We start from the raw sequence: 26,778 nt of genomic DNA on the forward strand, positions 1-26,778 counted from the left end.
TCCTCTGCCACCCGGATTGAGGTGAGTAACCGCTCCACCATGAGGACCTAGTAAGTAGTGGGATTTGGGCATTCCAAATTGGGAGAAAAGAGGATAAAAATTTATAAAAGAAAATAAATAATCCAAACATTTAATTCTGTCATTTAGTCAACCTGAAACATTAATTACTTTCTTTGTTCCATTGAACACCAATGGAGAAGTGTAGAAGAATATCAGAGCTGCTATTTTCAATACTATTGAAGTGGATGGGGACCAGGGGTTATCAAGCTCCAAAATGGACAAAAAAGCACTATGAAAGTGTCCAAAAAATACTGTAGTCCGTAGGACTTGTGTGCTGTATACTGCATGTTCTAAAGCCATAATTAACTCCTTTTGTGTTCCAAAGAAGAAAAAAAGTCCTACAAATTTCAAAAGGCATAAGGATGAGTAAATGATGACAAAATGTTTTTTTTTTACTTTGTAAACTGTCCCTTTAAAAACTGAACTTTCCAGAAATGTCAGTCACTCTAGAATTTTGGTTCAGGAAGTTTTATAATTAGGCTTAAAACTTTATTGAGACAGCTATGAATATAAAAATGCAAATTTCCACGAAGAGTTTTCTCCTCTTCTGTTGTTCATGTCTTCTCTCCTTCAGCGCACAAAGTGCACAAAGTGTGACATTTGTGGCTTGGGTCATGAATATTAAATATATTATGTGGCATTTCCCCCAAACTACTGAAAAATGAACATTGACAAATGAACTAAATTAAATTAAATTACATTTATTTTTATATAGCACATTTAAAAACAACTTTGTTGACCAAAGTGCTTCACAATCAAGAATCTAGAAACAGTTAAGAGATTAAGAATGATGGAAACATCACCACACATAACATACATATAAACAATATTAATTTAACAGGAAAGACTATTATTAAAAAAGGACAGTGTATGTGCATATAACTCCAGTTTAAGATTCCCTAGATTCAAAAGCAAGAGAAAAGAGATAAGTTTTCAATTGAGACTTGAAGACCTCAACAGATGGGGCCAAACGAATATGAAGGGTAAGATTATTCCATAGTTTAGGGACAACTACCGAAAAAGCTCAATCCCCCTTAGATTTTTGCTTGGACCGAGGGACAGCCAACAGCATTTGGTTTGAAGATCTCAGTAGCCTAGAAGATTTGTGGTGGCTTGGGAGATCACTAATATACTGAGGAGACAGATTGTGTAGTGCTTTAAAAACCAGTAATAAAATCTTAAAATCAATTCTGTAACGCACCGGAAGCCAGTGAAGAGAGGATAGCACAGAAGTAATATGTTCCCTTTTTTTGTGCCAGTCAGTAGCCTGGCTGCAGCATTCTGCACGAGTTGCAGACGGGACAGTTGCTGCTGACAGACCCCTGCATAGAGAGTTACAATAGTCTAGTCTTGAGGTTATAAAAGCATGAACAACTGTCTCTAAATTTGTGGGACATGTGCTAAAAAAGGTACTGTCTCTTTAAGAAAACCGGCAGTTCTGTAAAAATTGTCTGTAAATGAGCGCATATTAACGAGAGACGACTCAAATGGCTTTTCATCTCATCCGTGCTAATTGTGATTAGAATTAAATATATATATATATATATATATATATATATATATATATATATATATATATATATATATATTTTTTTTTTTTTTTTTATCTAATAGACTGCAATGAACAGAAAGGATATTAAAAGAGACATTTGGACACACATTACACAGAACGAGTCAAATCAAACGTGAACTCTCAAAATGCAGTGAAAAGATCTCGATGCTGAACTTCTTCGCCAATACACTACTCAATCACTGGTTGGTGAAATCTGAACAATTACCAGCTAGTGGCTAATCACAGACATTTTTAGTTACATTGCGCGAAATATGGTCACATATGTTAGTAATTTACTCGCATTGTAGGAACATAGTAAAAGATCGATCTTGGGATTTAAGAATCAATATGTGATGCGTCTGAAACTCGACTCCTAAACTTTAACTTATAGTAGATACATGCATTTAAAATGTCCTTCTCCTCGGAGAAATCTGACCATAAATGGGTGTTTCCTCAACTTCAGGCCCTTTTAGCTCTGTGGATTTCTAGAAAGTAAAGTCTCAATGAAAATTTTTTCACTCTCCCAACATTTTACACCTACATATTCATACGAGTATCTAATCAGCCAATCGTGTGGCAGCAGTGCAATGCATAAAATCATGCAGATACGGGTCAGGAGCTTCAGTTAATGTTCAAATCAACCATCAGTATGGGGAAAAAGTGTGATCTCAGTGATTTCGACTGTGGCATGATTTTTGGTGCCAGACAGGCTGGTTTGAGTATTTCTGTAACTGCTGATCTCCTGGGATTTTCACACACAACAGTCTTTAGAGTTTACTCAGAATGGTACCAAAAACAAAACACATCCAGTGAGCGGCAGTTCTGCGGACGGAAATGCGTTGTTGATGGGAGAGGTCAGCGGAGAATGGCCAGGCTGGTTCGAGCTGACAGAAAGGCTATGGTAACTCAGATAACTGCTCTGTACAATTGTAGTGAGCAGAATAACATCTCAGAATTCAAAACATGTCGAACCTTGTGGCGGATGGGCTACAACAGAAGAAGACCACGTCGGGTTCCACTTCTGTTAGCCAAGATAAAAAATCTGAGGCTGCAGGTTGTGCTTTTTATTCTCATTGACACAAATCAGGCTGATTATGACTTTATAAACACTTTTCTCTCTATTACTCACACACTGCTATGTTATGATATCGAAACACTTTTACTATAATGCATCATTTGAAAAACGAAATATTTTAACACTTGTATTTCAGACTCACCTACATTTACACACTTATTCCTATATGATTAGCTTCCGTGGTAACTTACCTCATTGAGTGTTGAACTTTGGACTCTGAAGTATGCGGCTCGAGACCAGTCAAGAACGCAAGCTGACACGTGAGACGAGAGTGTCATGGAGTTGTTGCTTCAGAAAATATGCTTTTCATTTTTCATTTAGATTTTTGGACACTATTGGCTAGGTTTAGGCATTGGTTAAGGGTAAGGATTCCTGTTTTATGTCTACTTCTCATTTGATTTTAGATCGCTATTGGTTAGGTTTAGGTTAAAGTTTTAGGTTAAGGTGGTACGTTTTACTCATGAAACCCTCTATCTGATATTCACCTTAAAAACCTTGTCTGATTACAACACCATTTCACTCGCCCACTGGACATTTCACTGGGAAACTGCAGCCAAACGTGTAATAAGGCACGTCATTTCATTTTGCAAATATGTTGCTACGGTCATGTAATGTTCATGAGACCAGGCTGTAAAATATATGTCCCACCAAAAACATCTGTTTTTAATCGAAAAAATGTCAATACAGGAAAGAAAGTTGCGTTCGTCAAACGATTTCATGGGGTCTTTAAAAACGTAACCCCACACAAAAAGGGGAAACTTTTAAAAGTTCCCCCCTAGGTATAATGCTTGATATGCTCCTGCAGTTTTCATAAACGGATTATGGAGTAAATATGTTATTCAGACACACAGCGATGATATATTTTCCCACTGAAATGGCTGTAACCCAGATAGTGCCACGATTTAGAGTCGAATAAAGACCAAATCCTGCCTTTCTAGAGGCAGATAATGCTGCACAGTGCACCAGATGTACTGAAACACCCGGCTTCGTGTGTGTGTCCAACTGCAGTCTGGTGTTGAAAGCCAACATGCTCATGGGAAAAGCAAGAGGTAATCTCACTGGCACACTCGTTTTCTTTTTCTTCACCTCCCTTTCCTTCCTTTTCACCCCTCCCCTTCTTTCCCTCTCTCTCTTCAGTGAGGAACTCAAAGCAGCAGTAGCAGCACTTCCTGGTTGTGCTGGTGGGCGGCACCAGTGCGTGTCATTGGTGGTTGAGTTCTGTGCTCTGCGCAGTGCTGCTGTTGCTGCTCGCACTCTCTCTTTGCAGGCTCTCAGCTTGCACACACACACGCATACAGTTCACACACAGTGGTGCAACCAGAAGCCAATCTCGCATTAAGCAAGGCGCTCTCTCTGTCTGTCTCTCTCTTTTCCCTTTCTCCTCCTTTTGAGAATGGTCCACCCGGTGCCTTAGGCTCTGCTGTCGCGGCCTGCCGCCCATGATCACACACACATACACACACCGAAGCGGGCTCAATATTAATCATGATGTGAGAGGTAAGATCTGCTTTTCTTTTCTGTCTCTCTGCCTCTCTCTTTTCTCTTCTTACAGCAACGGCGATTTTTCTAGTGAGCTTGAAGCAATGCACCACCACTTACTGTGTGTGTGTGTTTGTAGGTCGGGGGGGGGGGGAGTTCAGTGTGTGTGGGCTGTGTTTGACTTTATAGGATGCCTTTGTGGTTAACTGCAGTTTGTTATGTCTAGGCAATCGCAAACAGCACAACGGGGCACCTCAGCAAGCCTCTTTTTTTGTTGTTCTGAAAAGTTGAGTCCTTGCATGTGCGTATGCAATTGCATCTGTGCATGTGTGTATTTGGCAGGAAATGACCTCGCACAGGTACTCCCCCTCCAAACCAGCTACTTGTTTAGACAGTGGCACAGTGCGATTGGTTAACTGTTGAACCCAAGAGCACTTCTCCTTTTTTAATCCCCCTCCCAGTCTCACTTCCCGTCTGTTTGTTTTATCCTCGTACCAGTGTGAGCGTGGAGCTTTTTTGCATATGCTCTCAGTGTCGTAAGAGACCCACTCCCGCCCCCATGCATGTAAATTACGTGTGACATGTTTAACTGCAGTTTCCTAATATGGCTCGTGCTAGATTTCAGAGCAGTAGGACCCGGTCAGGCACCCTGGGACTGCGCAGGGGCGTGTGTGAGAGACCGTAGCTGTCTGCAAGAGAGACATAGAGAAAAAGAGAGAGAGAGATGTTGACGCAGGTTTTCACTTCTGTCGGAGTGCGTCACTCTTCTGTGCAGTCATGTAAGTAAACGGCCAACACGCTCATACATATGGATCCAAGCTCTCACAGGTTTACTTGTTGGCTGCTCGCGGTGGACTGCGTTCTGTGTTTCCTGCTCTGAAACGGAAACATGTAAGAGAACATTGTTTAGGAACAGAGTTTATGCAGAGTTTTAGGGCACTTATGGGTTATTGTTTTACCAGATCAGCATGTCGTATCTGAAACTGTCAATTGGTGGTGTTTTCTGTTGTTTGAAGAAACGGTTTTTCTTGGAAAATAAAAATAAACTGAACTGGTCTGTTGGGTTGGTCTGGCGCAAAGTCTTCGGGTTTTGTCGATGGCGTGCTCCAGTGGGTTAAAAAGTGAAAGTGAAAAATCTGTTGAGAAAATAAGCACATGGAAGCTTTTATAGGGAAGCACGCTTCGCTTCGCTTCATTTTAATTCTGTAATTCACTTCTGATTGTTTTCTGTTCACACTAGCTCTAAATCTTTCTTGGAACAGATTTCTCCTAGAATAAACTCTATACCTTGCAGGAAGTTTCCAAATTTTAGTTTCTAACGGTGATGTGTTGAAGAAAGCTCAGTGGATTATTCCATTCGATGCAAACAGCTAATTAATCATAGGTTGCAACAATAAAAAATGATTCCTGTAAATTAACAGTTGCATATAATCCCAAATGCTTGCTCTAAAATGACTGTTACCGTGACAAATGTTTAGCACCTGCATAAAGTATCGTAATAGCACATCAGGTAGTTTGCAGCACCTCATATGTCCTTGCGATCACGTCTTCACGCCAGTATTTTACAACACGGCACTAACGCTTTTAACCTGTGTTTTTTTTTTTTTACTTTTATTTTTATCTCATTATCTTACTTGACATCTGCATTTCTGTCTTCTTCACATCCTAGGGCTTTTTTTGTCAAAGGATGTGTTTTAATATATGTTTTTGCTTGCGAGCGATACCTGCTGTGTTCAGTGTCACTAATGAAATATGTTTGACCAGGGCCTAATCTTGGAGCAAGATGTTCATGCATTTATCATCTGGAAGGCTTCATAGAACACAATATATACTGTATAGGCCATAGGGGAAATATATAAACCCCATGAATATATTTTTAAAAAAAGAGACACTAAATAGACCTTATTTTTTAGTTGTCCAAATCAAGGGAAAGCATTTTTACATCATCCGTCATGTTTAATGTTCAAAAAATATTGTCGCAGAGTATTGGTTCCTCCCAAGGTTTCTTCCTCATCTTTTTAACATCTTAGGGAGTTTTTCTTTGCCACTGTTGCCTTTGGCTTGCTCAGTGGTGGGTTTGTACGGCACTATTTTTTTATTTTTCTTTATTTTCTGTAAAGCTGCTTAGGAACAGAAGGTGAAAAGTAATTGCAAAAAATACTTTAAAAAATACTGTTTTGTTAATTCCAGACTCTTACCATACTAAATAAATGCACTGATCGCTATAATTGTTTTTATTAATGTTCTACAGTATTGCTAAATACTACACATTGCATGACCTTTAAACTTTCCGATCCGGACAGCTCTGCATACAACGTTTGTGGGTTCATAAGCCATGCATGTTTCTGAGTTACTGGGTAGAAGAGCTTTTGCTTGAAGCTTTGTACTGTGTAACCATGGAGATGATACTATTTTCAACCCTTTCCAACATGGCAATCATCACCTACACACATCTGAGTCAAACCAGATAACCATCTCGTACTCACACCTTTATGATCAAGCACTAGACCTGTAGTCAGTCATTCATGCAGTAATGCTGGGAAAACAGCTGATGTGGGTTCAGTCGAAGCAGAGCAGTTATAATTGGAATTCTACTGTAGAATTTTCATATGTTGACTGATTCCAAATCAGAAGCATTTTGATTCCATTAGTTGTGAAATACATGGTGACATCATAAAGATGATCTACTCTCAAGAATATAGTCAATATTGGGGGGATTAGATGTACAGTAAAAGTGTAATAATCGTCATTTAAAAACCCACATTGAATGACTAATAAAAATTTTCATTGCAGGAAAGTGCCAAATCAGCTGCGTTCTTCAGATCAATGTATTGGTGTCTGGGTTCTATTAAGCAGTATTTCATATTTTCCTAAAGAACGTTCTTTGTGGTAGTTCACCCAAAAATGAAATTTCTCTCATCATTTACTCACCCTCATGCCATCCCAGATGTGTATGACTTTCTTTCTTCTGCAGAACACAAATTATGATTTTTAGAAGAATATCTCAGCTCTGTAGGTCCATACAATTCAAGTGTTTGATGCTCCAAAAAGCACATAAAGGCATCTTAAAATTAATTCATGTGACTCCAGTGTTTTAATCCATATCTTCAGAAGTGATATGATAGATGTGTGTGAGAAACAGATCAATATTACATCAGAAGTAACTGTAATTAAATTACTGAAAAATTAAGAGTAATACCTTACTTTACTTGTTTCAATGAAAAAGTAATTTAATTAAAGTAATTAATTGCTTTTTAATTCATTACACCCAACACTGTAATGCATACATATAACCCAACAATTGGTAATCACCAAAAACACAAGAAGAATGTGAAAGTGATCTGTTTCTCACCCACACCTATCATATTGCTTCTGAAGACATTGATTTAACCACTGGAGTGTAATGGATTACTTTTATGCTGATTTATGTGATTTTATGGAGCTTCACAATTTTGACACCCATTCACTTGCATTGTATGGACCAAAAGAGCTGAGAATTTAATCTAAAAATCTTCACTTGAGTTCAGCAGATGAAATAAAATCATTCACATTTGGGATGGCATGAGGGTGAGTAAATGATGAGAGAATTTTCATTTTCGGGTGAACTATTCCTTTAAAAATGTTCCTCTATATGACATCAGGCTGTATAACCCTCATGGTACTATTTGCAACCTTAATTTTTTTAAAGTGCTTGATAAAAGTAATAATTGATAGGCTATATGCACTTCAAAACACTTTTACAGCCTTTAACGGTAGCAATTTCTCTTCGGTTGTGTTGTTGCTAGCCTGTTTACACATTTGATTTACTTTAAAGGCTTAAACACTGCTGCACCAATATTAAGACATGGCATATTTTAAGGGTCAAAGAACTGTGAAGGCATAGTTTGTTTTCTGTAGTTTCCTAGAAACAGACTAAATTCAGTCCGATAACCTTTAATTATAATTCTGCCATTTAAAAATCATTCGCAGTCCAAGATTATGTCTGTGAGACAGTTCTTTAATAATCCTGATGTCGCTGGTGATGAATTACAAATAGAACGACTGGAAATCAAAAGTTCAATCAGTTATTTTTCAAGTAAATAAAACCATACACCACACTGCAACAAGAAAATGAATGCTGGCAAAATATCTAATTTATGTGAATCATTTAATAAGTTTCCATTTCTTAAAAGAGAACATAACATCCAGTTCTCCTCCCAGTGGCAAAAATTTTGACTTTTTAATGGGCTTTGAATGGCATACTTCCAGATCATTCTCTCTCACTCACTCACTCTCACTATCATTCTTATTTTCTCTCCTTCATTGACATTGCAGCAACCTCTAAGAATTCGGTTGTTGCACCGCAAGAGATTGTCATGTGCGAGGTACACTGTGAAATAATAGCCAAATCATTTAATAAAAAATCGATAAAAAGGACGAAAGGAACGCCACCATTATGATAGAGTGAAGATGAAGATCTTAACAAGTGATCCGAGTCTGAGCATGAATTATATTCAGTTGTCACGGCGATTACTGTTTTTCTCAGTAAAGACAGATAACACAGGCATGAGCCTGTTTAATGCAGTATGGAGTCACACTACAAGGCTCACAGATTCATGTTATCCAAAATCTTTTTGCAGTTTTGAGTGTCCACTGTTCCAAGGATTGAGTTTACCTTAACTCTGAAATTCCTCGGATTAAGATACGTTGTCCATAAATACAGGGATTTGTGTGTTTTGTGCATTTCTGTGTATGTTGGGACCAGTGTTCAAACCCTTTGTGTGGGGACATTTTTGGTGATTATGTGGTTAGTATTTTAGTTTGATTACATTTTGGTATTTTATAGTGTACTTAAGCAAGGTACCATACCAGTGCCCTTATGAAATACAGCATAATAAGGATTCACCAAAATAGTTAGAACAATTATTGTTACTAGCTGTGTCCCACATGACACACTATACACTGTGCACTTTGCGTAGTATGGTCTCAAATTGAACACATTTACAGTTTCTTACTACACGGTAGCATTCGCTGTTTTCAGCTGACGGAAGTGACATTTCAATGGCATGCAATGTGTTGCTGCTAGCTTTAGCGTGTTAGCCAAGCTCAGTCCAACAGTTCAAGAGTGGTGATGGTAAAGCATTTAACTCACATATGCACGGTGCTGTCTTCACAGAAGTTTTGCAAGTTGCCACAATCACCATTAATTAAAACCGTTTTGTCAGGCCAGCATCGCAGCCAGGTAACTCCGCACCTTCCACTGCACAGGGCAAGCCACGTTTGTGCATTGTGTGTGTCCAACATTTCACACACCATTATTTTGGTTGAAGACTTCCTGTACATCATCCGGGTGCTCGCAGTACTCTTCTTTCATTGCATTTTCAGTGTGAACATGCTACTCACACTGCTTACACTTCAAAATGGCCTAGAATAGTGCAGAAGTATGACATTTGGGACGCAGCTACTACTAGAAAACCATAATAGACTAGATTTTTATGTTTTCTAAAAATAGTACAAGTGATGCTAGGGTGTTGTGGATTGTTGCCAGGGCTTTGCTATGTTGTTTCTAAGGGGTTTTGAGACTTTTTAGCACATTGTTAATGCATTTAGTATTGTTAGGGTTTGCTTGAATGATCTGGGTGGATTACAGAAATCTAGAGTTCTGGCAAACTAGCCATAAACTTGCCGCAAATTTGCTACTCATTATTTTCACATGTAAATGAGCTTATGATTCGCCACAAATGTTTGCAGAAGTTTGTAGCTCTTTGACAATCTTTGGCAACAATGGACAATTTGCCGCAAAGCTCATTTGCATGTGAAAATGCCATGAATTCTCAATTTTTGTAAGAGTGGTTGCCTTTATAAATATCGAGAGTTCATGGCAAATTTGCCTCAAACTTGCCGTAAATTCACCAATGATCATCTTCCAAATTTGTGGCATGTTTGCGGCTAGTTTGCCAGAACTCTAGATATTTTTTATGGGATGCTAGGTGGTTGGTGGGGTGTTCTTTGTGGTTTCTCTGTGCATCTGGTTCAATTCCTTTGGACAAGTGCCCAAAACCCCTATAAAACCAGCAAACCAGGCCTAGCAAACTAGTTTAGGCTTGTTTCTGTATTATAATTTTTTTTGTTTGAGTTTTTTCAGCTTTTTAAAACTAGACTGCTGCTCTTAACTGGCACGGGAACATTGCTCCATCTCTTGCTATGATTGGCTCACCGTGGGTAGTGCAATATTTCGGAGAAAGAGAAAATGACCTCGTCATTCACTTCCCACCTCTCTCTCTCTCACTCTCTCTCTCTCTTTGTTCCTTCTGTTTTTTAAATGGTACATCACTTTTTTTGGCTTTAGCTTTGATATGCTATTTGGTTCTTCAGCTTGGACTGAAACTGTTAAAGTTTTGAAGGGCTGCTTTGTATGTGTTTGTGTGTGTGTGTGTGTTTGTTCAAGAAAGAGTTCAGTATGTGTATGTGTGCTAGTGAGAAGGAGGTGTGTGTGTTTGTCCAGGAATGTGTCTGACAATGTTTTATTTGCTCGGACTGACAGTGCATTTCTGGCATTTTTAGGGGTGTGAGGGATTTATGCAGCTGGTGAGAGTCTAATAGAGAAGGAGTGAGAAAAACAGACGGAGAGGTAGTGAGATAATATTATAGGAAGATGGCCTGTGTCACAATTTGCATACTTTTCTCACTAAATAGTATGCTTTTATAAATGTTTTTTATTAAATACCTCTAATTACAGCAAAACTCATAATTTGTATCTTTATCTACACATTTTCATATCAAAAACCATCCAGTAATTACTCTGATTTAAGAATCACAAACCTTAACCCCTTAAACTCTGGTGCATTTTTGGACTGCCAGCCGCAATTTTTCACACTCAAATTTAAAAGCTCGCCATTCACACATACTGTGGACAAATTGCAAAAAATTGGTCTAATTTTTCAAAAAACCGCCCAAAAAAAAAAACAAAAAAAAAAAGACTCCAATTATTCATAAATATTATTGTATGTGTTTATAATCTTATTATAAACTAATATAAAAAATAAAAAAAATTTGTTTTTGTTGTCCTAAATTTGTAAACATGTAATTCTGGTTCTGTTTACTCAATCTCACTTTGAAAAGTCTCATTTTATTCCACTGGGTGGCAGAAAGCATTAGAAAAAGATTTTTTTTTTCTCTATCACATTCCATCACAATATACAGATCTGAAATGTAGGTGGCGCTCTAATGCATTTTAGCCCTCAAATATGTGCTCATCCATAGACATTCAGTCTAATTTTCAGTTCAAGCACCACCCTTGTTGTTTCATTGAATATCTTAGCCTCTGAGTGGGCTAGAAGCTCAGGGTGAGTGGTTGAGTACATTACACAAAGTACAGTATCAATTCTTGGTTCATTTCAAGTTGGACATGATAAAATGAATGACTTGTGGTTCATTAAGTTTTTCATTCACTAAAAAAGAACCGGCTGATAAGAGTCATTCATTCGAGAGGAAGCGCTATATGTTTTGCAGTGTAGATTCAAAAGAACTGGCTCGTAAGTGTGGTTTATTTGTGAACCAGACTACACTGGTCGCGTTGTATGTTTTGTGCTGTAATTTCAAAAGAACCGGCTCATAAGAGTAATTTGTTCAGGAATCAAACTACACTGGTCACACTTTAAGTTTTGCATTGCTGATTCAATAATGGTGTTGCAGTGGTGCTGAGTGGTAGCAAGAAACACTGAGTATTTTGGCACTGTTTTGCATCCGCACTGGCGGAAGAATGCACAACCCCAACCCTAAAAAAAGGTACTGTATAGTAGAAATGCGCAAACTGGGACAGAGCCAATATCAGATCTCGGCAGAAAGAGGGGGATTTAGAAGAGTCAGCTGGATGATGATGGTTTATGTCATCTATGTTATGTCTTTGTTTTGCAAAGAGTTAAAGGACCTTATGACACTGCTCTCTGGATTGCTTCATTCTCATTTGTTAACCGCATGTTTCTGCAGTCACATTTTTTTTGTTTATTTATTTATTTATTTATTTTTTTTGTATAATGGCAAGTAAACTGTATATTTGGCCATTGTCCCAGTCAGACAACTGGTTTCCTACATAGCTGTGCTAGTTTCATGTCACTCGCATTAATCTAGTGTCTTTCTTTTCACCTAATAAAATAATTGGCATAATAATTGTCAAAATCATTTCCACTAATTACCCTAATTACCTGAATTTTTTTTTTTTAAATAGTTTTGCATTCACTCACAATTATTTGGGGTTTCCTTTGCAATAAATGAACCATGGTTTTACTATAGTAATATTTTATTAACCATAATTGTAGTATTCATGATTTTGATATAATTCACCATGGTTTTATCACAATAATACTGTAGTATCCATATATAGTAACCATGGCTGTATTATAGTATTGTATTAGTCATGACTGTAGTAACCATGGTTAATATTGTGGTTACTATGGTTTTACTACAAATATCTTGTGGCTAATTTTTGAAAGGGTTAACCATGGTTTCACTAAACTTACCATATTTTTACCATGATATTCAAAGTGAAACCATAGTAATAAAACAAGAAAACCAGTAAAACCATGATACATTTAGTTTTTCTAAAAATACCATAGATGAACTATAGTTATTGTAGTAAAACTATGGTACATTTTCTGCTGACTATGGTTTTACTACTGTACAAATACCATAGTTCAAATGAGGTTACTGTAGTAAAACCATGGTTAATTTATTGTGAGGGAATGCAAACCATTGCAAGAATACGCAAATCTTTTTGCGAGGGAATGCTAAATGATTTCAGAAAATAAATACCCTCCCTGTCCTCTGAGGGGTTCCCTAGGGTTCTGATCACTTTGATTTTATTTTGTGATAATGGTTGACTGTGCATTCCTTGCATAGTTCCTTCCACAGTGAAATTATCTAATTACTATTTTACAATCAACGTTTTACAACAAAACTATAACAATGGAAGCACAACCTGGGGTGCATCAAGTCACGATCGCAGACTAGCAATATGAAAAACAAAATTAGGATGGACATCATTCTCATTTCAAGGCATAACATTATGAAATAATTTACCACCAGAATTAAAAACACAAACAGACTGTAAAGCTTTTAATAGAAGTGGAAAAATAGTTTGGAACAAAATCAGATTTGAACACACATACACTTCTTAAGCTGTATTTTCTGTCTATTGCAGGTGGGTACTGAATATCGTGCCCTCTCTTGCATCTGCCGCTGCTTGGACCTGCTTGTAGTACCAGCCTTAGCTTCCTGCCTGCTTCCAGCCCACATCGTGAAAGGACTGCCCGCACAACCCTCCTGGTGACCCCAGACAACCTTGGCCTTTTGCTCATACACAAAACAGACCGCTGAAGTGTGCACTTTTGAATCACATTTGAGGATTTTGCTTTTGGATCCGTTTCTGCAGTCTTTTTTTCCAGACAGCAACAGTTTTTGATCTTTTTGCTTTGGACTGGTGTGCATCCCTAAGGGGATGAGCTTAATGATATAAAGCAAGAGGGAAGCATAAATAGAAGGACATACAGGAAGTCGGCTTTTGACTGACTAGACAAACACACAAACAGAAGCACACCCAAGCCACTTAGGGATTGTAAGGAATTGAAGATTGCTTGCCGCTAAAGCGTGCTGACCTTGCTGTTGACATGGCGATGAATGTTGCTCACATGCGGGACACGAAATGGCTGACATTGGAGGTGTGTCGAGAGTTTCAGAGGGGAACGTGCGCTCGTTCTGATGCCGAGTGCAAGTTCGCGCATCCCGCCAAGAGCTGCCAGGTGGAGAACGGGCGAGTTATCGCTTGCTTTGACTCACTCAAGGTAAGAAACACATTTCCAGTTTTACACTGCTATGTGCGCAATTAAAGCATAACCTGTGATTTAAGTGGACAAAATAAATAAACGTACAAAAAGACCACAACCAATGCAAAGTTTGAATAACCCTACCAGCACAGCATTTCATTACTACACAAATTACACATGTAAAGCTCTCTCTGAATCTAAGAGCTTTAACAGAAAAAAACAATATTCAAAGCATTTAGGACTTTAGGTGATAGTTCATCAGCCATTAAATATGTTGACCCAGCTGGCTAACTACAGTAGATAGCATTTTTGGGCATCATCAATCATACATATGAATGCACATATGTAGTAAAAAATGCTAATTAGGGAGCTCACTAGGTTTTGAAACATTTGAAACTGTTCAAATTCAAAACACTTTTATCATGCCCAAAATTGCTGTCTAGGTAGCTAGCTCACTATGTTTTGAAACGTTCAAATTGGATGTTGAAACGTGCATATGATGCCCAAAAATGTTGTCTTGGTAGGCAACCCATAAGGTTTTGAAACATTTGAATTAATAATGCACAGATGTATCAGCCAATTATAAGCAATTATATGTACCAGTGGCGTAACTACAGTGAGGACAGGGTGGGCAGCTGCCCTAGGGCCCTGGATTAGAGAGGGCCCGCGGGCCTGATGGGCGAAGAAAAAATACAGATGCACGCCCCTCCCCCCTATATAGATCTATCTATCTATATAGATAGATAGATAGATAGATATGTATTGAGTTTACATATTGTATTATATTTAAGACATTATTTAAACAGTTCTGAAAATAATAAACAAAAACAAATATTTATCAAGAATCTTTGTGAAGATTCTCTGATATTTGTCAAGCCCACCAATAAAGCAGATGTGACGTATATTCTGTAATTACAATGGAGCAGTTTCTGAGACCACCAAATTTGAATCCTTCCGTTTCAGGGGTGAAATCCAAAGACGATGATAATGATGAGCAGTATTTAAGTTTAGGATTTACATGGACAGGATCAGCTGATGCACCGCGACCTTTATGTGTTGTTTGTCAGGAGATTTTAGCTAATGACAGCATGCAACCTGCTAAACTCCGCAGACACCCAGCATGCTGAGGTAGTGGGAAAACCTCCTGAGTGTTTCCAAAGAAAACTTGAAGCCTTTCAAGGTCAGAAAAAAGTTGTCTGAGAATTTGTCAAATTAAATGTAAAGGCCACTGAAGCTTCATATCACATTGTGCTGCGTATTGCCAAGGCGGGCAAAGCACATAACATCGGAGAGACATTAATTCCGCCGGCAGACAAAGATAAGTGTTCCTTGATAGTAGGAGAGGCAGCGACATCTAAGCTTGATTTTCCACTCTCTGACAACACAGTGGGTCGGCACATCTCTGACATGGCACAGGATGTGAAGGAGCAAGTGTTAGACAGCATCGTTGTGTCACAAGGAAGGCTACTGTCTTTGACTTTGAAAACTCCTAGTTTAGACAGTTTTCATCATATGGCATTGTGGTAAACAATTGTTTTCTTGCTTTCAAGTTTATTCACTGATCACAGATGTGAAGAGACCGAGATAAGATACTGTACATGATAGACCAGTGTGTTAATCAGAGTGACTCACAATGAGTCAGACAACTTCAGTTATCGTCTATGCTGTCAAAAATCGGTTTAATTCTGTCTACACTGAGTTTGATATTTCTCTATAAGAAATGATGAGGAGGAGAGAACAGGATCGGGAAATGATGCAAGCCAGACTTGAACTTGCATTACTCACATGAGAACCATGACTTTTAGAGCACATGCGCTAAACACAAGGCCATTGCAATTTTTTGTTTGTTAAAGAAGTTTGCCTTCAATGCAAATATTCCAAGTTATTCAATTCTTAATTATCACTGAATTTTTTAGATCTGAATTTACACAAGTTTGCTCATTTTACTAATCAAATAGTACTTTTGAAAGCATTAAAAGATGCTAGGTTACGTTCTATATTATATAGGCTACCCTTATGAACAGGCTAGTCTTTTACCTTCAAATGACACCATTTAACTTATTGGTGTAAACACCTTCTTCCTAGTTACTCTTGATGCTAATACGAGCATTCCAAGAGGTGTAGAAAAATTTCTGCCAATCAAATGCACTTTTCAACACAGTTTTATTTGGGAATTGCACTTATAGGTATAGTTTACTTCTGTATCATGAAATAGAACTCATAGCAATACAGCAATTATGTCAAGACGCTAGTTATAGCAACAAGTGTGTTTTTATAGCAACGTGCTACAGCAACAACAGTGTTGATCGACAGTCATATCAAGAAATAGATTTATCTGATTTATCTTAATTTAATATCTGTATTTATGTTTTTGGCCTTTCAAATGCAATTTCAATCATTTGATCAATGATTGTTAAAGGTGCACTAAGTAATTTTTGTTTATGTTTCAATGGCCGATATTGTCATGATCCCGCTCTGTCTGTCCTGTTGTCTTTGTCTGTTTCTCGTCTTTGTGAGTGTGTACTGTGTATGAGCACATGGCTGAGCCAAATGTTTATGTTTTCCATGTGCTCTCCCAACTCCACCCCCTTGTTCCCTCTGTCCTCACCCCTAGTCTAGTCCTCATTATGTTTATTGTCTTCACCTATTCCTCGTGTGCTCTACCTGTGTATATTGAGCTCCCTTTCCTCATGTGTTTGTTTGTGTTTTGTTTGCTCAGCCTCCAGTCCAGTTTATCATTTTGTCTTTCAGTTTAAAAGTTTGTTATTTTTTTGCTTTTCAGTTTTTATCCCTTGTAAGAGTTTGTTTTCCCTGTTTGTATTGTTTAATTTAATAACATTTTATTTTGCCTCATTCCTGTAATTGGGTCCTCATTCCTGACACTTTCCGTGACATAACGATCTGACCAACATTGACCCAGCAGGAATTATTTTTTCTTTTTGTTCACTTTCTCTTCCTACACGACACAGGGCCAAGCAGGCCAGGAAGCTCTTCATACTTTGTCAGGAGGACAATTTGGTGAAGTGTATGCATTGGAGTTTTTGGTGCTGTCCTCGGGTCTGGGTCACAATCAGACCAGCCTTATGCAAATCTTTAGGGCTGGTCTGAATGAGCCCATCAGGTCTTGTGTCCCAGAGACAGGTGATGGGAGAAGTCTTGCCACTACCATCAAGTTGGCCATGAAGTGGGATGAGTTCATCTCAGACTGTGCCTTGAAGGACTTTCTTCCTTCATCCCTTCCCGAGGTCAACGATACTCCCTCACCAGTGGATGCTGCTGACCGCCAGGAGGCAGAGGAGCCCTCTGCTGACCGTCCAGCTTTCCATCCACAAGAGAAGGAAGAAGAGTAGAGGTGTTCCTGCATCTGGGTTCGCTGCAGCCCACCACAAGGGGTCCGAGTCCGCTGCAGCCCGCCACGAGGGGTCCGAGTCCGCTGCAGCCCGCCACAAGGGATCCGAGCCCGCTGCAGCACCCCTGGAGGGGTCCGAGCCTGCTGCTGTCCCCTGGGTGATCACTGATGTCCCTTCACTTGTGGCCATCGACAGACCTGTCCAGTCACCAGCGGCTGTCACCCACTTTAAACTCCTCGCCAGCAGCCATTGCCCAGTCTTTCCAGACGCCAGTGGCTGTCGCTAAGTCTGACCACATCCAGTTCCCTGCGGTCGCCACCCAGACTGACCCCTATCCAGCGGTCGCTACCCAGACAGACTCCTACTCAGCGGCCACCATTCAGTCAGTCCAGATTTCTGCGGCTGCAACTCAAACTGTCCAGTACCCTGTGGTCACCGCCCAGTCTGATCCCTGTCCTGCATCCACCGCCCAGCCTGACCCCACTCCAGCGGCTGATGCCCAGCCTGACCCCACTCCTGCAGCCGCCTTGGACATCACTCTCTGCCCAGCGGCTGCCTACGTCAGGTCAGTCCAGCTCCCTGCGGCCACCAACAAAATGTCTGCCCAGTCCCCTCTGGTTGGCCCCTGCCCAGTCTGTCCAGCCCTCTGGGGCCCCTGCCTAGTCTGTCCAGCCCTTCGGGGTCCCTGCCCGGTGCTGCCACTGACCTCACCCACTGCCCAGGGGTCTCCACTAACTCCTCTGGCCTCTGCTGTGCAGCCGCCACTGACCCCATCTGCCCAGTGGTTGAAGATAATCCAGTTCTAAACCCAGCTGCTCAGACCTTCCCTTGGTCTCTGGGTTCTCCTCTGGTGTCACCCTGGTCCCCTGGTCTTCCCTATGTCTCTGGTCCTACTACAACCTGGAATAAACCATCCCCCTGGTTTCCTCCACCCACCCCTTCCTAGATCTATTTTCTACCCGCCTGGTCCTCTGCCTACTCCCTGGTCCAGTCCGTCTAACCCGCCCGGTGTGGATGCCAAGAGGCGTCCGTCGAGGGCGCGGGGGGTGTACTGTCATGATCCCACTCTGTCTGTCTTGTTGTCTTTGTCTGTTTCTTGTCTTTGAAACAGTATTAAACAGTGAGTTTGTACTGTGTATGAGCACATGGCTGACATCTCTGAGATGCCTGTTTTAGATATTTTTATCTGGAAAGCATTGCATTCTAATTCACATCTGCTAAACATCTTTAAAAGATCAAATTTACAAACATTCCAAATCATAAACGTCTCAAAGACATCTGCTGAATGTTATATAGACATCCGAGGGGAAATGCCTTTTTGATGTATTGCAGATGAGCAAACAACAAAAAAATACTACTTCCAGATGTAAACACCAGTATTAGGGAGTAACGGAATACATGTAACAGGATTACGTATTTAAAATACAAAATATAAGTAACTGTATTCCACTACAGTTACAATTTAAATCATTGGTAATTAGAATACAGTTACTTTCAAAAAGTATTTTGATTACTGAAGAGATTACTTTGCATTTTATTGTCATTTATTTCATTTAATATTTAGTCCTTTCAGATGGAATTTTTTTTTAACATATAAATTATGCGATTCCAAAGTGCATTTGAACAGCGGAGAAACACTTTCTTATGAATGCAGACTCTCATACATGCAGACAGAGAAGTAAGTTTGAAGTAAGTTTGGAGCAGAAGAAATAGAAATAAACCTTGTGTAAATTGTCAGCTTTACGCTAAGCTAAAATGCTATTTCTAGCCATTTTACATGCACGTTACCAGGCACGATCATATTTTTTTATCAAGAAAATTCATGTTTGATCATAATTTCTTTTTTCTAGTAAGACCTTTGATATTAGGGCAAAAATCATATTCTTGATAATAATTTTTGTATTGTTTTCCTGTAAAAATATCTAAAAATCCTTAAAACAAGATCAATTTGATTTATCTATTATTTAGAAACAACACTGCATAAGATATTTAGGTTTTTCAGAGAATGTATTTTTAACATGTGTATTTTGTCTCTGCCAGTACAGGCCAGAGTTTTTATAGTCAAAACAAGTGAAAAAGAACATTTCAGTAAAAATGTATGTGACCAAGTGTAAATACCCCCTTGCAGAGAGAGAAAGAGGCAGCTTACAAAAGCTCCTGCATGTGTTTCTGTCACTGTCATTTCCTGTTGGGTTCTGTGTAGGGTATTTGCTCACTCCAAACCCAAATATCTCATGATGAACTGGCTGATACCAGCTGCTAACTCTACCCCAATCTGATCTATCCATGAGCCCGCTGCTTTTCGCTCTAATAACACCAAAAGTCACATTCATCAGTAAAGACCCCAAGATTGGCCCTCTCAAAAACTGAGTCACAAATATACAAAATGTATACTGCCTAGCAAAATAAAATAGCATTCTCAAAACTTTCTCTCCTTTAGAGCCCTGCTGAAAAACAAAATGGTAAAGTGGTCTTAGCTGGTATCTCAACCTGGTTAAACTGGTGTGTGGTTTGCTGGTTTTCACTGGATTTTGGGCACTTCAGGGGCCCTCTCCACTAAAAAATAAAATGGCAGATTATTTTAGTATAGCTTTGATAAATGTATTATGACATACTATGTTACATCTGACTGGGGTGTGCTGCTATGAAGTTCTACCAATCCAATACATTGGATTATGTCGTCCAATATTTGGCTCAGTGTAGAGCTACTAAATTATTAAAATACTTAAATATTAAAAAGACTAAATGTACTGAATTATTAAAATGTATAAATATGCTAAAATATTAAAAACATCTGTTATAAGTTTATTAGGTGTCATTTTGTATGACACAAACATCTCTATGTAGTGTGTATGTGAACGTGTGTGTGTATATTGGATGTGTCTGTAACCACTTCCTTTCAGAGCAGTAGGAAACGCCACTTTGTAATTTTCCATCTATTTTTACACCGCTGGAGAAAAGCAAACACACACTCACACACACAATTTACTGTATATATATATATATATATATATATATATATATATATCAGCCACAACATTAAAACCACCTGCCTAATATTGTGTAGGTCCCCCTCATGTTGCCAAAATAGCATCAACCTGCATCTCAGAATAGCATTCTGAGATGCTATTCTTCACACCACAATTGTACAGAGCAGTTATCTGAGTTATCGTAGACTTTGTCAGTTCGAACCAGTCTAGACCTCACTCAAAACTGTGAATTTAAATGCACAATTCAGAAATAATAATATCCACAGAATGTAGAGGGGTTGGCACTCCAGAGAAAATGTATTATTGAATTTTCATTCATTGTCATTTTCACATAAATGTGGAAAAACCGACGTTATTAACGTGGCATTGACAGTAAAAGTAGCACTTACTGTATGATAAGGGGAAAACCATTCAAAACACTCTGGAACCTGCAGATTTTGACCTCTGAGATATTGGTATGGTATCCATCAAGGCTGCACGATTGACTGAATTAAGAATGAAATCACAGTTTGTAATGAACGTTAGCGCTTCACTGCAAAATGCTGCGTGCATTTTGTAAACAAGCAGTGCCATGGTATTACTATCTGTTACCATCACTTTACCATGATACCAGCATAAGGGATGTACTGTAGAGTAAAAACAGATGAATATATGAACATCTGTTCTCTTGTAAAACTACTTCAGACAACTTAAATCTCATCTCTGTACATAATATTGAGGTTCTACTGTGAACAAAGCCAGTAAGAGTGTCAATCTAACATTGGCCTCATGTATTTGTGTTTGTGTGTGTGAAAGGCAAAAGATCTAAAGGAATTGTTTCAGTGCAGATGTGGACAGAGGAACATTGTCTATAGTGGATTTACACACATAGCGTGTATATGAGCGTCTGTGTGTGTCTTGGATCGTGCTGGCGGGATGAAAAGCACACTGTGAGGCTGCTGACGCTGACTGCCATGGGCCAAAGTCCAGACACACACACACAAACACAGCTCAGCTTAATCTATCATCCATCCATCTGACAGGATGATAGATCTGTTATCTGCAGCTATAGAAATAACACCCGACTGTCAGAGAAAGAGATCGAGAAAATAACAACAAATGAAGTAAATAAAACTGACAGAAAAGGAGAGCTTTAATATGGAGGGAAATGGAGCTGTAAAAAATAACAGTGATTGTGCAAGTGACAGAGCAAGAAAGAGAGGGAGAAGCAGCTATGAATTTCGGTGTAGTTTTACACTTTTGCTCTGAGCGAAGCGAAAGATCATAGAGTGGAAAAGTGGCTTGAGAGTGAAGCTGACGTGGTTGAGAGACGTTTGAGCTGGCTGGCCAGTTTCTTCATCTCTAACGAGAAACAGATCAAACATATGGTTCGCAGAGCCAAGATGGCCACCATAGTTTTGGTGGGAACCGAAACAAATGGAAGTCTGAGTATTCAGATGGGTCAAAACAGACTAAGTGGCCACAATGACATTTGAGTAAGACATTTCCATGCAGGAAAACACAACATTTAAAAAATTAAATGTTAAATGTTAAAGACAACATAAAAGAAAAAAATATATATTTTTTTTTTTTGAGAAGGTAAATTGGGTATGTGTGTGTATATATATATATAAAACATCCAGTGAGCGGCAGTTCTGCGGATGGAAACGCCTTGTTGATGAGAGAGGTCAACAAGAATGGCCAGACTGGTTCGAACTGACAAAGTCTACGGTAACTCAGATAACCACTCTGTACAATTGTGGTGAAGGTTGCCGCTGTTCTGGCGGCACGAGGGGGACCTATACAATATTAGGTGGTTTTAATGTTGTGGCTGATCGGTATATATATATATATATATATATATATACCCTATTTACTTTGTCAATAAATGTCCCTGGTCTTCTTCCACACTACACTTTAAAAATTGTAACCTACAGTTGGAGGTGTTTTTACCTAATCTTACCCTTAAAATTAGTTTATAGGTTTTATCTTATGTATGCAGTTTAATTTGATTATGTTAAATAAAATTTTTGGCATAAATAAAACCATTAAATTTAAATGGTACTGCACCTTTTTTACTAACTTTTAGTTTAAAATTGTTTTCGGTGTATTCATCAATGTTTGTTTTCATGATGTTTCATCAAAATGTAATTACTTGCTGCACCTCTGATACAAATTTTCTTTCCTGCTGATGTAACCAAGGCTGTTAAACTGTAAAATTGACCATTGTCCCAGACAACTGACTTGCCGTAATGAGTTTTGAGTAAAGAATTGTCCTCCGGAAAAACACACCTTGTATTAAGGCCAAAAACAAACAAACATTTAAAACATTAATAAGAGTTAAAGATAACATGAAATCAAAATTGACCCTGTTCTTACTGTACATGACTCATCAGTGCATGCTATTAAAAAAACAAAACAAAAAAACAACTTAATTTTAATTTCTTAATTTTTCATTAAAGTCTAATAACTTTTCTCTGATGTTTCTTTCCTGCTGATGTAACCAATGCCGTGTGGGTGGGATAAAATAATATTAATCAATAATATCATAGCCTATTTCACTGTTCTCTGGAATACTTCATTCTGGTTGGTCAATCGTTGCATACAGAAAAATATTTATATATAATGACACATTAACTGTATAATTGATCATTATCCCAGACAACTGATTTCCTGCACTGACTAGCCGTAATGAGTTTTGAGTAAGGAATTGTCCTCAGGGAATACACACCTTGAATTGAGGCAAAAAACAAAAATAAAAACATTTAAAACATTAATAAAAGTGAAAGATAACATTAAATCAACATTGACCTTATTTATTTTCTCAAATGTCAGTGCATCTTATTAAAAAATAAAAAATTAAAAATTAAAAATCTAATAACTTTTCTCTGAAATAACTTTTCTTTCCTGCGGGTGAAACCAAGGCCTTGTGGGCAGGGTAAAATAATACTATAACCAATAATATAATATAATCAGCTTATTAAATGGGGCTGTAGAATACTTCATTCAGTGTAGTTCTATTAGTTTCATGTCTCTTTTATCACTCTGCATTCTCTTTCTTTTCACAGAAAAGAGAAAATAATTTCTATGCAGATCAATATTTGCTGTGTTATAAGCAGGATAATGTATGGTCAGCCGGTTATTATAACAAAATCAACCTCTTGAAGATGATGCAATACTGATCTTGATAACCCTGTCTGGGTTTGTTTTGCAATAATGCATTATTATACTGCATTACTTCTTACCTGTTATAATGTAACATTTTATGATGGTTAAAATGAAGTGCCGTCCTACATTATTTCCTGCAGAGCATTCTGCTTCACTCAGAAATAAGTTGCATTATGGAAGTTAAATGTATTGCAAATATAATTTCATGTTGTTGTAAAAAGTTTTGTACCAAGGTCATTGTAAATATGTTTCATATTGTGCATTTACTGTATGTGTGCCACTGCATTATTAGAGTTTAACAATCACAGTAGGCAATGGATGGCCTTCTTTCTGATGATATAATTAGAACAGGTATTACATGACCACCAGGCATCTAAAGCACATTGGCACACATACGCATGCACATACAGACACCTACATATAAGTATTTATCCTTTCAATGTAGTATACAGTGTATATTTGCATATCATGCAAAGCAATTGACCGAAGATACAGTAGTTAAACATGTGCCTTCTTCCCATTCTGCCCTTATAAGCTCCAAACCGACAGCATAAAGTTGATTTAAGCTGATAGAAAGGAACCAGCGCTCCCCTTAATGCTTATCTCTCCATTTTTGGTTGGATTAGTGCAATTATGTGATTGACCCGAGGGCTATTCCCATTTAATGGGGCTGTTTGCTGGTAACGAAAGCTACTTTGAGCCTGCCCAGTCAGACAGAACAAATCTGAATGAATTTAAATACGAGTTATAAAATAGAGCCATATTGACCTGTAAAATAGCTGATATTCGCACACCTATGACTACACATCAGTTGAATTCTGTATGTGGAGAGTCGCTATGTTGACTGCCGACTAGTCTATTGTACTATACATCATGGTAGAAAAATGGTTTATCATGATTATTATCATTAACAAGTGTGCTACAGTACAAATTGTGAATTTAGTCATGGATAAAGGGATGTCGCATGTGCATGCAGCCCTTTTAGTCATGACTGAAGTCACAATATATGAAAGTACTGTATTCATGTGTGTGAGTGAGTACCCACTGTGATCTGTAACCCCAAACTCATTTGGCTAATGAGACCTGTTAGGTTTACTTAGCATTAATCTGTCAAATATTATGTAGCCAACGTGGCATTAGCTTGGTTTGTTATCCTGGCCAGGTGTTGAATTATTTTGTGAATGTGACTGGTTGTTTTTGACATGATATTTTGTGTTTGAACCTGATATTAATTTCCTCTTAAGAGCAACTTGAGCTCTGCATCGTTATGAATGACTTTACCAGTTTTAAAATTGCAATCTTCAAATCCATTAGCAAACATGTTGCAAAGCTAATGGACTCAATTTTGGCAGCAACTAACTTAATCTGGTTTTCACTGAGTAAAGATGCCAATTCCCCTTTAAAATGGCCTTCCATTTCAAATAAATTCAGATTACATTTTCTTAAATGTTTCGACACGTTTGTTTTTTACAAAGAGGGGCAACTAACATATTATTTGAGGTGGAAATGTCATTTTAACACAAAGAAATGTCTACATTTGCTATCCCCCACACATTTTTGGGAAATGATTATTATATTTTAATAAGTTACTTTTGTTTAGCCACCATTGAAAGAATGTTGTAGTTTTTTTAATACCATTTAAAGGGATAGTACACCCAAAAATGTGAATTCTTTAGAGATGTACTTACCCTCATGCCATCCCAGATGTGTATGACTTTCTTTCTTCTGCAGAACACAAATTAAGATTTTTAGAAGAATATCTCAGCTCTGTTGGTTCTCACAATGCAAGTGAATAGTGATCAGAACTCAGAAGGTCCAAAAAGGACATAAAGTCAGCATCTAAGTAATCCATAAGACTCCAGTGGTTAAATCCATATCTTCTGACCAGCCCCAACCAGTCACTTCCACATCAGAATGTGTAATGTGAAAGTGAAAGTGTAGCTTTTCTGTAAAAAAAGGACTTAAATATTGATCCTTTTCTCACCCACACCTATCGGATCACTTCAGAAGATATGGATTTAACCACTGGAGTCGTATGGATTACTTTTATGCTGCCTTTATGTCCCTTTTGGACCTTCAAAATTCTGGTCAACGTTCCCTTGCATTGTGAGGACCTACCGAACTGAGACATTCTTTTAGAAATCTTTGTGTTCTACAGAACAAAGAATGTCATACACATCTGGGACATGAGGGTGAGTAAAGCATGATGGAATTTTTATTTTTGGGTGAGCTATCCCTTTAAATAACCAGCACCAATCAGCCGTGGGGTTGAACAAATGGTAGAATAGAGAGTGTTTGTACGTTTGTTGTTGTAATGCAGCTTTGCAAAAAACAATTTCATAGGACGAATGGCTACATCCAAGCTCTCTTTTCAAATCGATCCTACACCTCTTGGTTATTACACTATAGGTTGTATAGGTTCCTACCCACCAGCTTGACAACCCTCTCATAGAAAAAAAAAATCATATCTTTTTAATATTTCATTTGTTTTCCTAAACACCAATGAGATTAAATGTAGAGCAAATAGAGACATTTGATTTCATCTACTGTTCAAATTGGTCTCCTGAGAAAAGTCTTTGGTAAGTCTACTCTAGAGTTTTAGAACAGAGCGCAGAACAGAAATAAAATAAAAAATCTTAATGATCTTAAAAAAGGCTTCATTTTATTAATGCAAGATATATTCATATATTTGGGTGAAATCTCTCCTGTGAAATCTCAGTTTTCATTTGTGTCAAAGACATAATTGAGACAACGTTGATAACCTACTTCGATTAAACATAACTGAGAGCTCAAAAGGTCTCCTTAGCTGTGAAAGAACAAACTCTGAGCAACAAAAATCTTTCTCTGGGCTTTCCAGCACATGAACATTCACTAAATGTGTGTTGTGCTTGTTTTGTTTTGGACTGTTTGGTTAGTCCACAAGTTTCTCAAGTGTTGTATCCTTGGATCCAAATACCATTGCTCCCTTGTTTATGCGAGTTGATCTTGTGCATCTAAGACCTCAGCGCTTTGAAAAACAGCCCCCAGCGCTCCACGAAACACAGACAGCTTCTACAGAAGCCATCATGGCGGCCGAGTCACTCTCGTGTTGCACACTCACTGCTTTGAAAGCTTACGTCATCTCTGACCCTGTATCAACTCTAGTGTGTGTGTGTGCGTGGGTGTTTGTGTGTGTGTGGGCGGGTTTGGGTGGTTTACGAGGATTTTTTTTAGGTTACAAACTGGTAATTACAAGAGTATTATGCTATAAATGTGGTTTATGATGACATTTCTAGTGTCCCCATAATCAAATCGCTTAAAAAACATACTAAATTATGTTTTTTGA

At 38.3% G+C, this 26,778-nt stretch overlaps 1 protein-coding gene across 16 annotated transcripts in view; it reads left to right on the forward strand.

Moving 5' to 3' along the window:
- LOC127441108 (muscleblind-like protein 1) overlaps positions 1 to 26,778 on the forward strand; it is an 89,034-nt gene that overhangs the window by 20,369 nt on the left and 41,887 nt on the right. For 3 of the 16 annotated variants that reach the window (XM_051698303.1, XM_051698301.1, XM_051698299.1), the window contains exon 2: positions 13,345 to 13,984. In XM_051698303.1, coding sequence (XP_051554263.1) covers positions 13,811 to 13,984 — 174 coding nt within the window. In that variant the 5' untranslated portion in view covers positions 13,345 to 13,810. Of the gene's footprint in view, positions 1 to 3,921; positions 4,185 to 4,501; positions 5,058 to 13,344; positions 13,985 to 26,778 lie in introns of those variants that run through there. The other 13 variants (XM_051698302.1, XM_051698310.1, XM_051698305.1 and 10 more) reach the window with 13 other exon arrangements.

The sequence above is a fragment of the Myxocyprinus asiaticus genome, chromosome 5 (assembly GCF_019703515.2).
Source record: "Myxocyprinus asiaticus isolate MX2 ecotype Aquarium Trade chromosome 5, UBuf_Myxa_2, whole genome shotgun sequence".
NCBI classification, from domain to species: Eukaryota; Metazoa; Chordata; class Actinopteri; order Cypriniformes; family Catostomidae; genus Myxocyprinus; species Myxocyprinus asiaticus.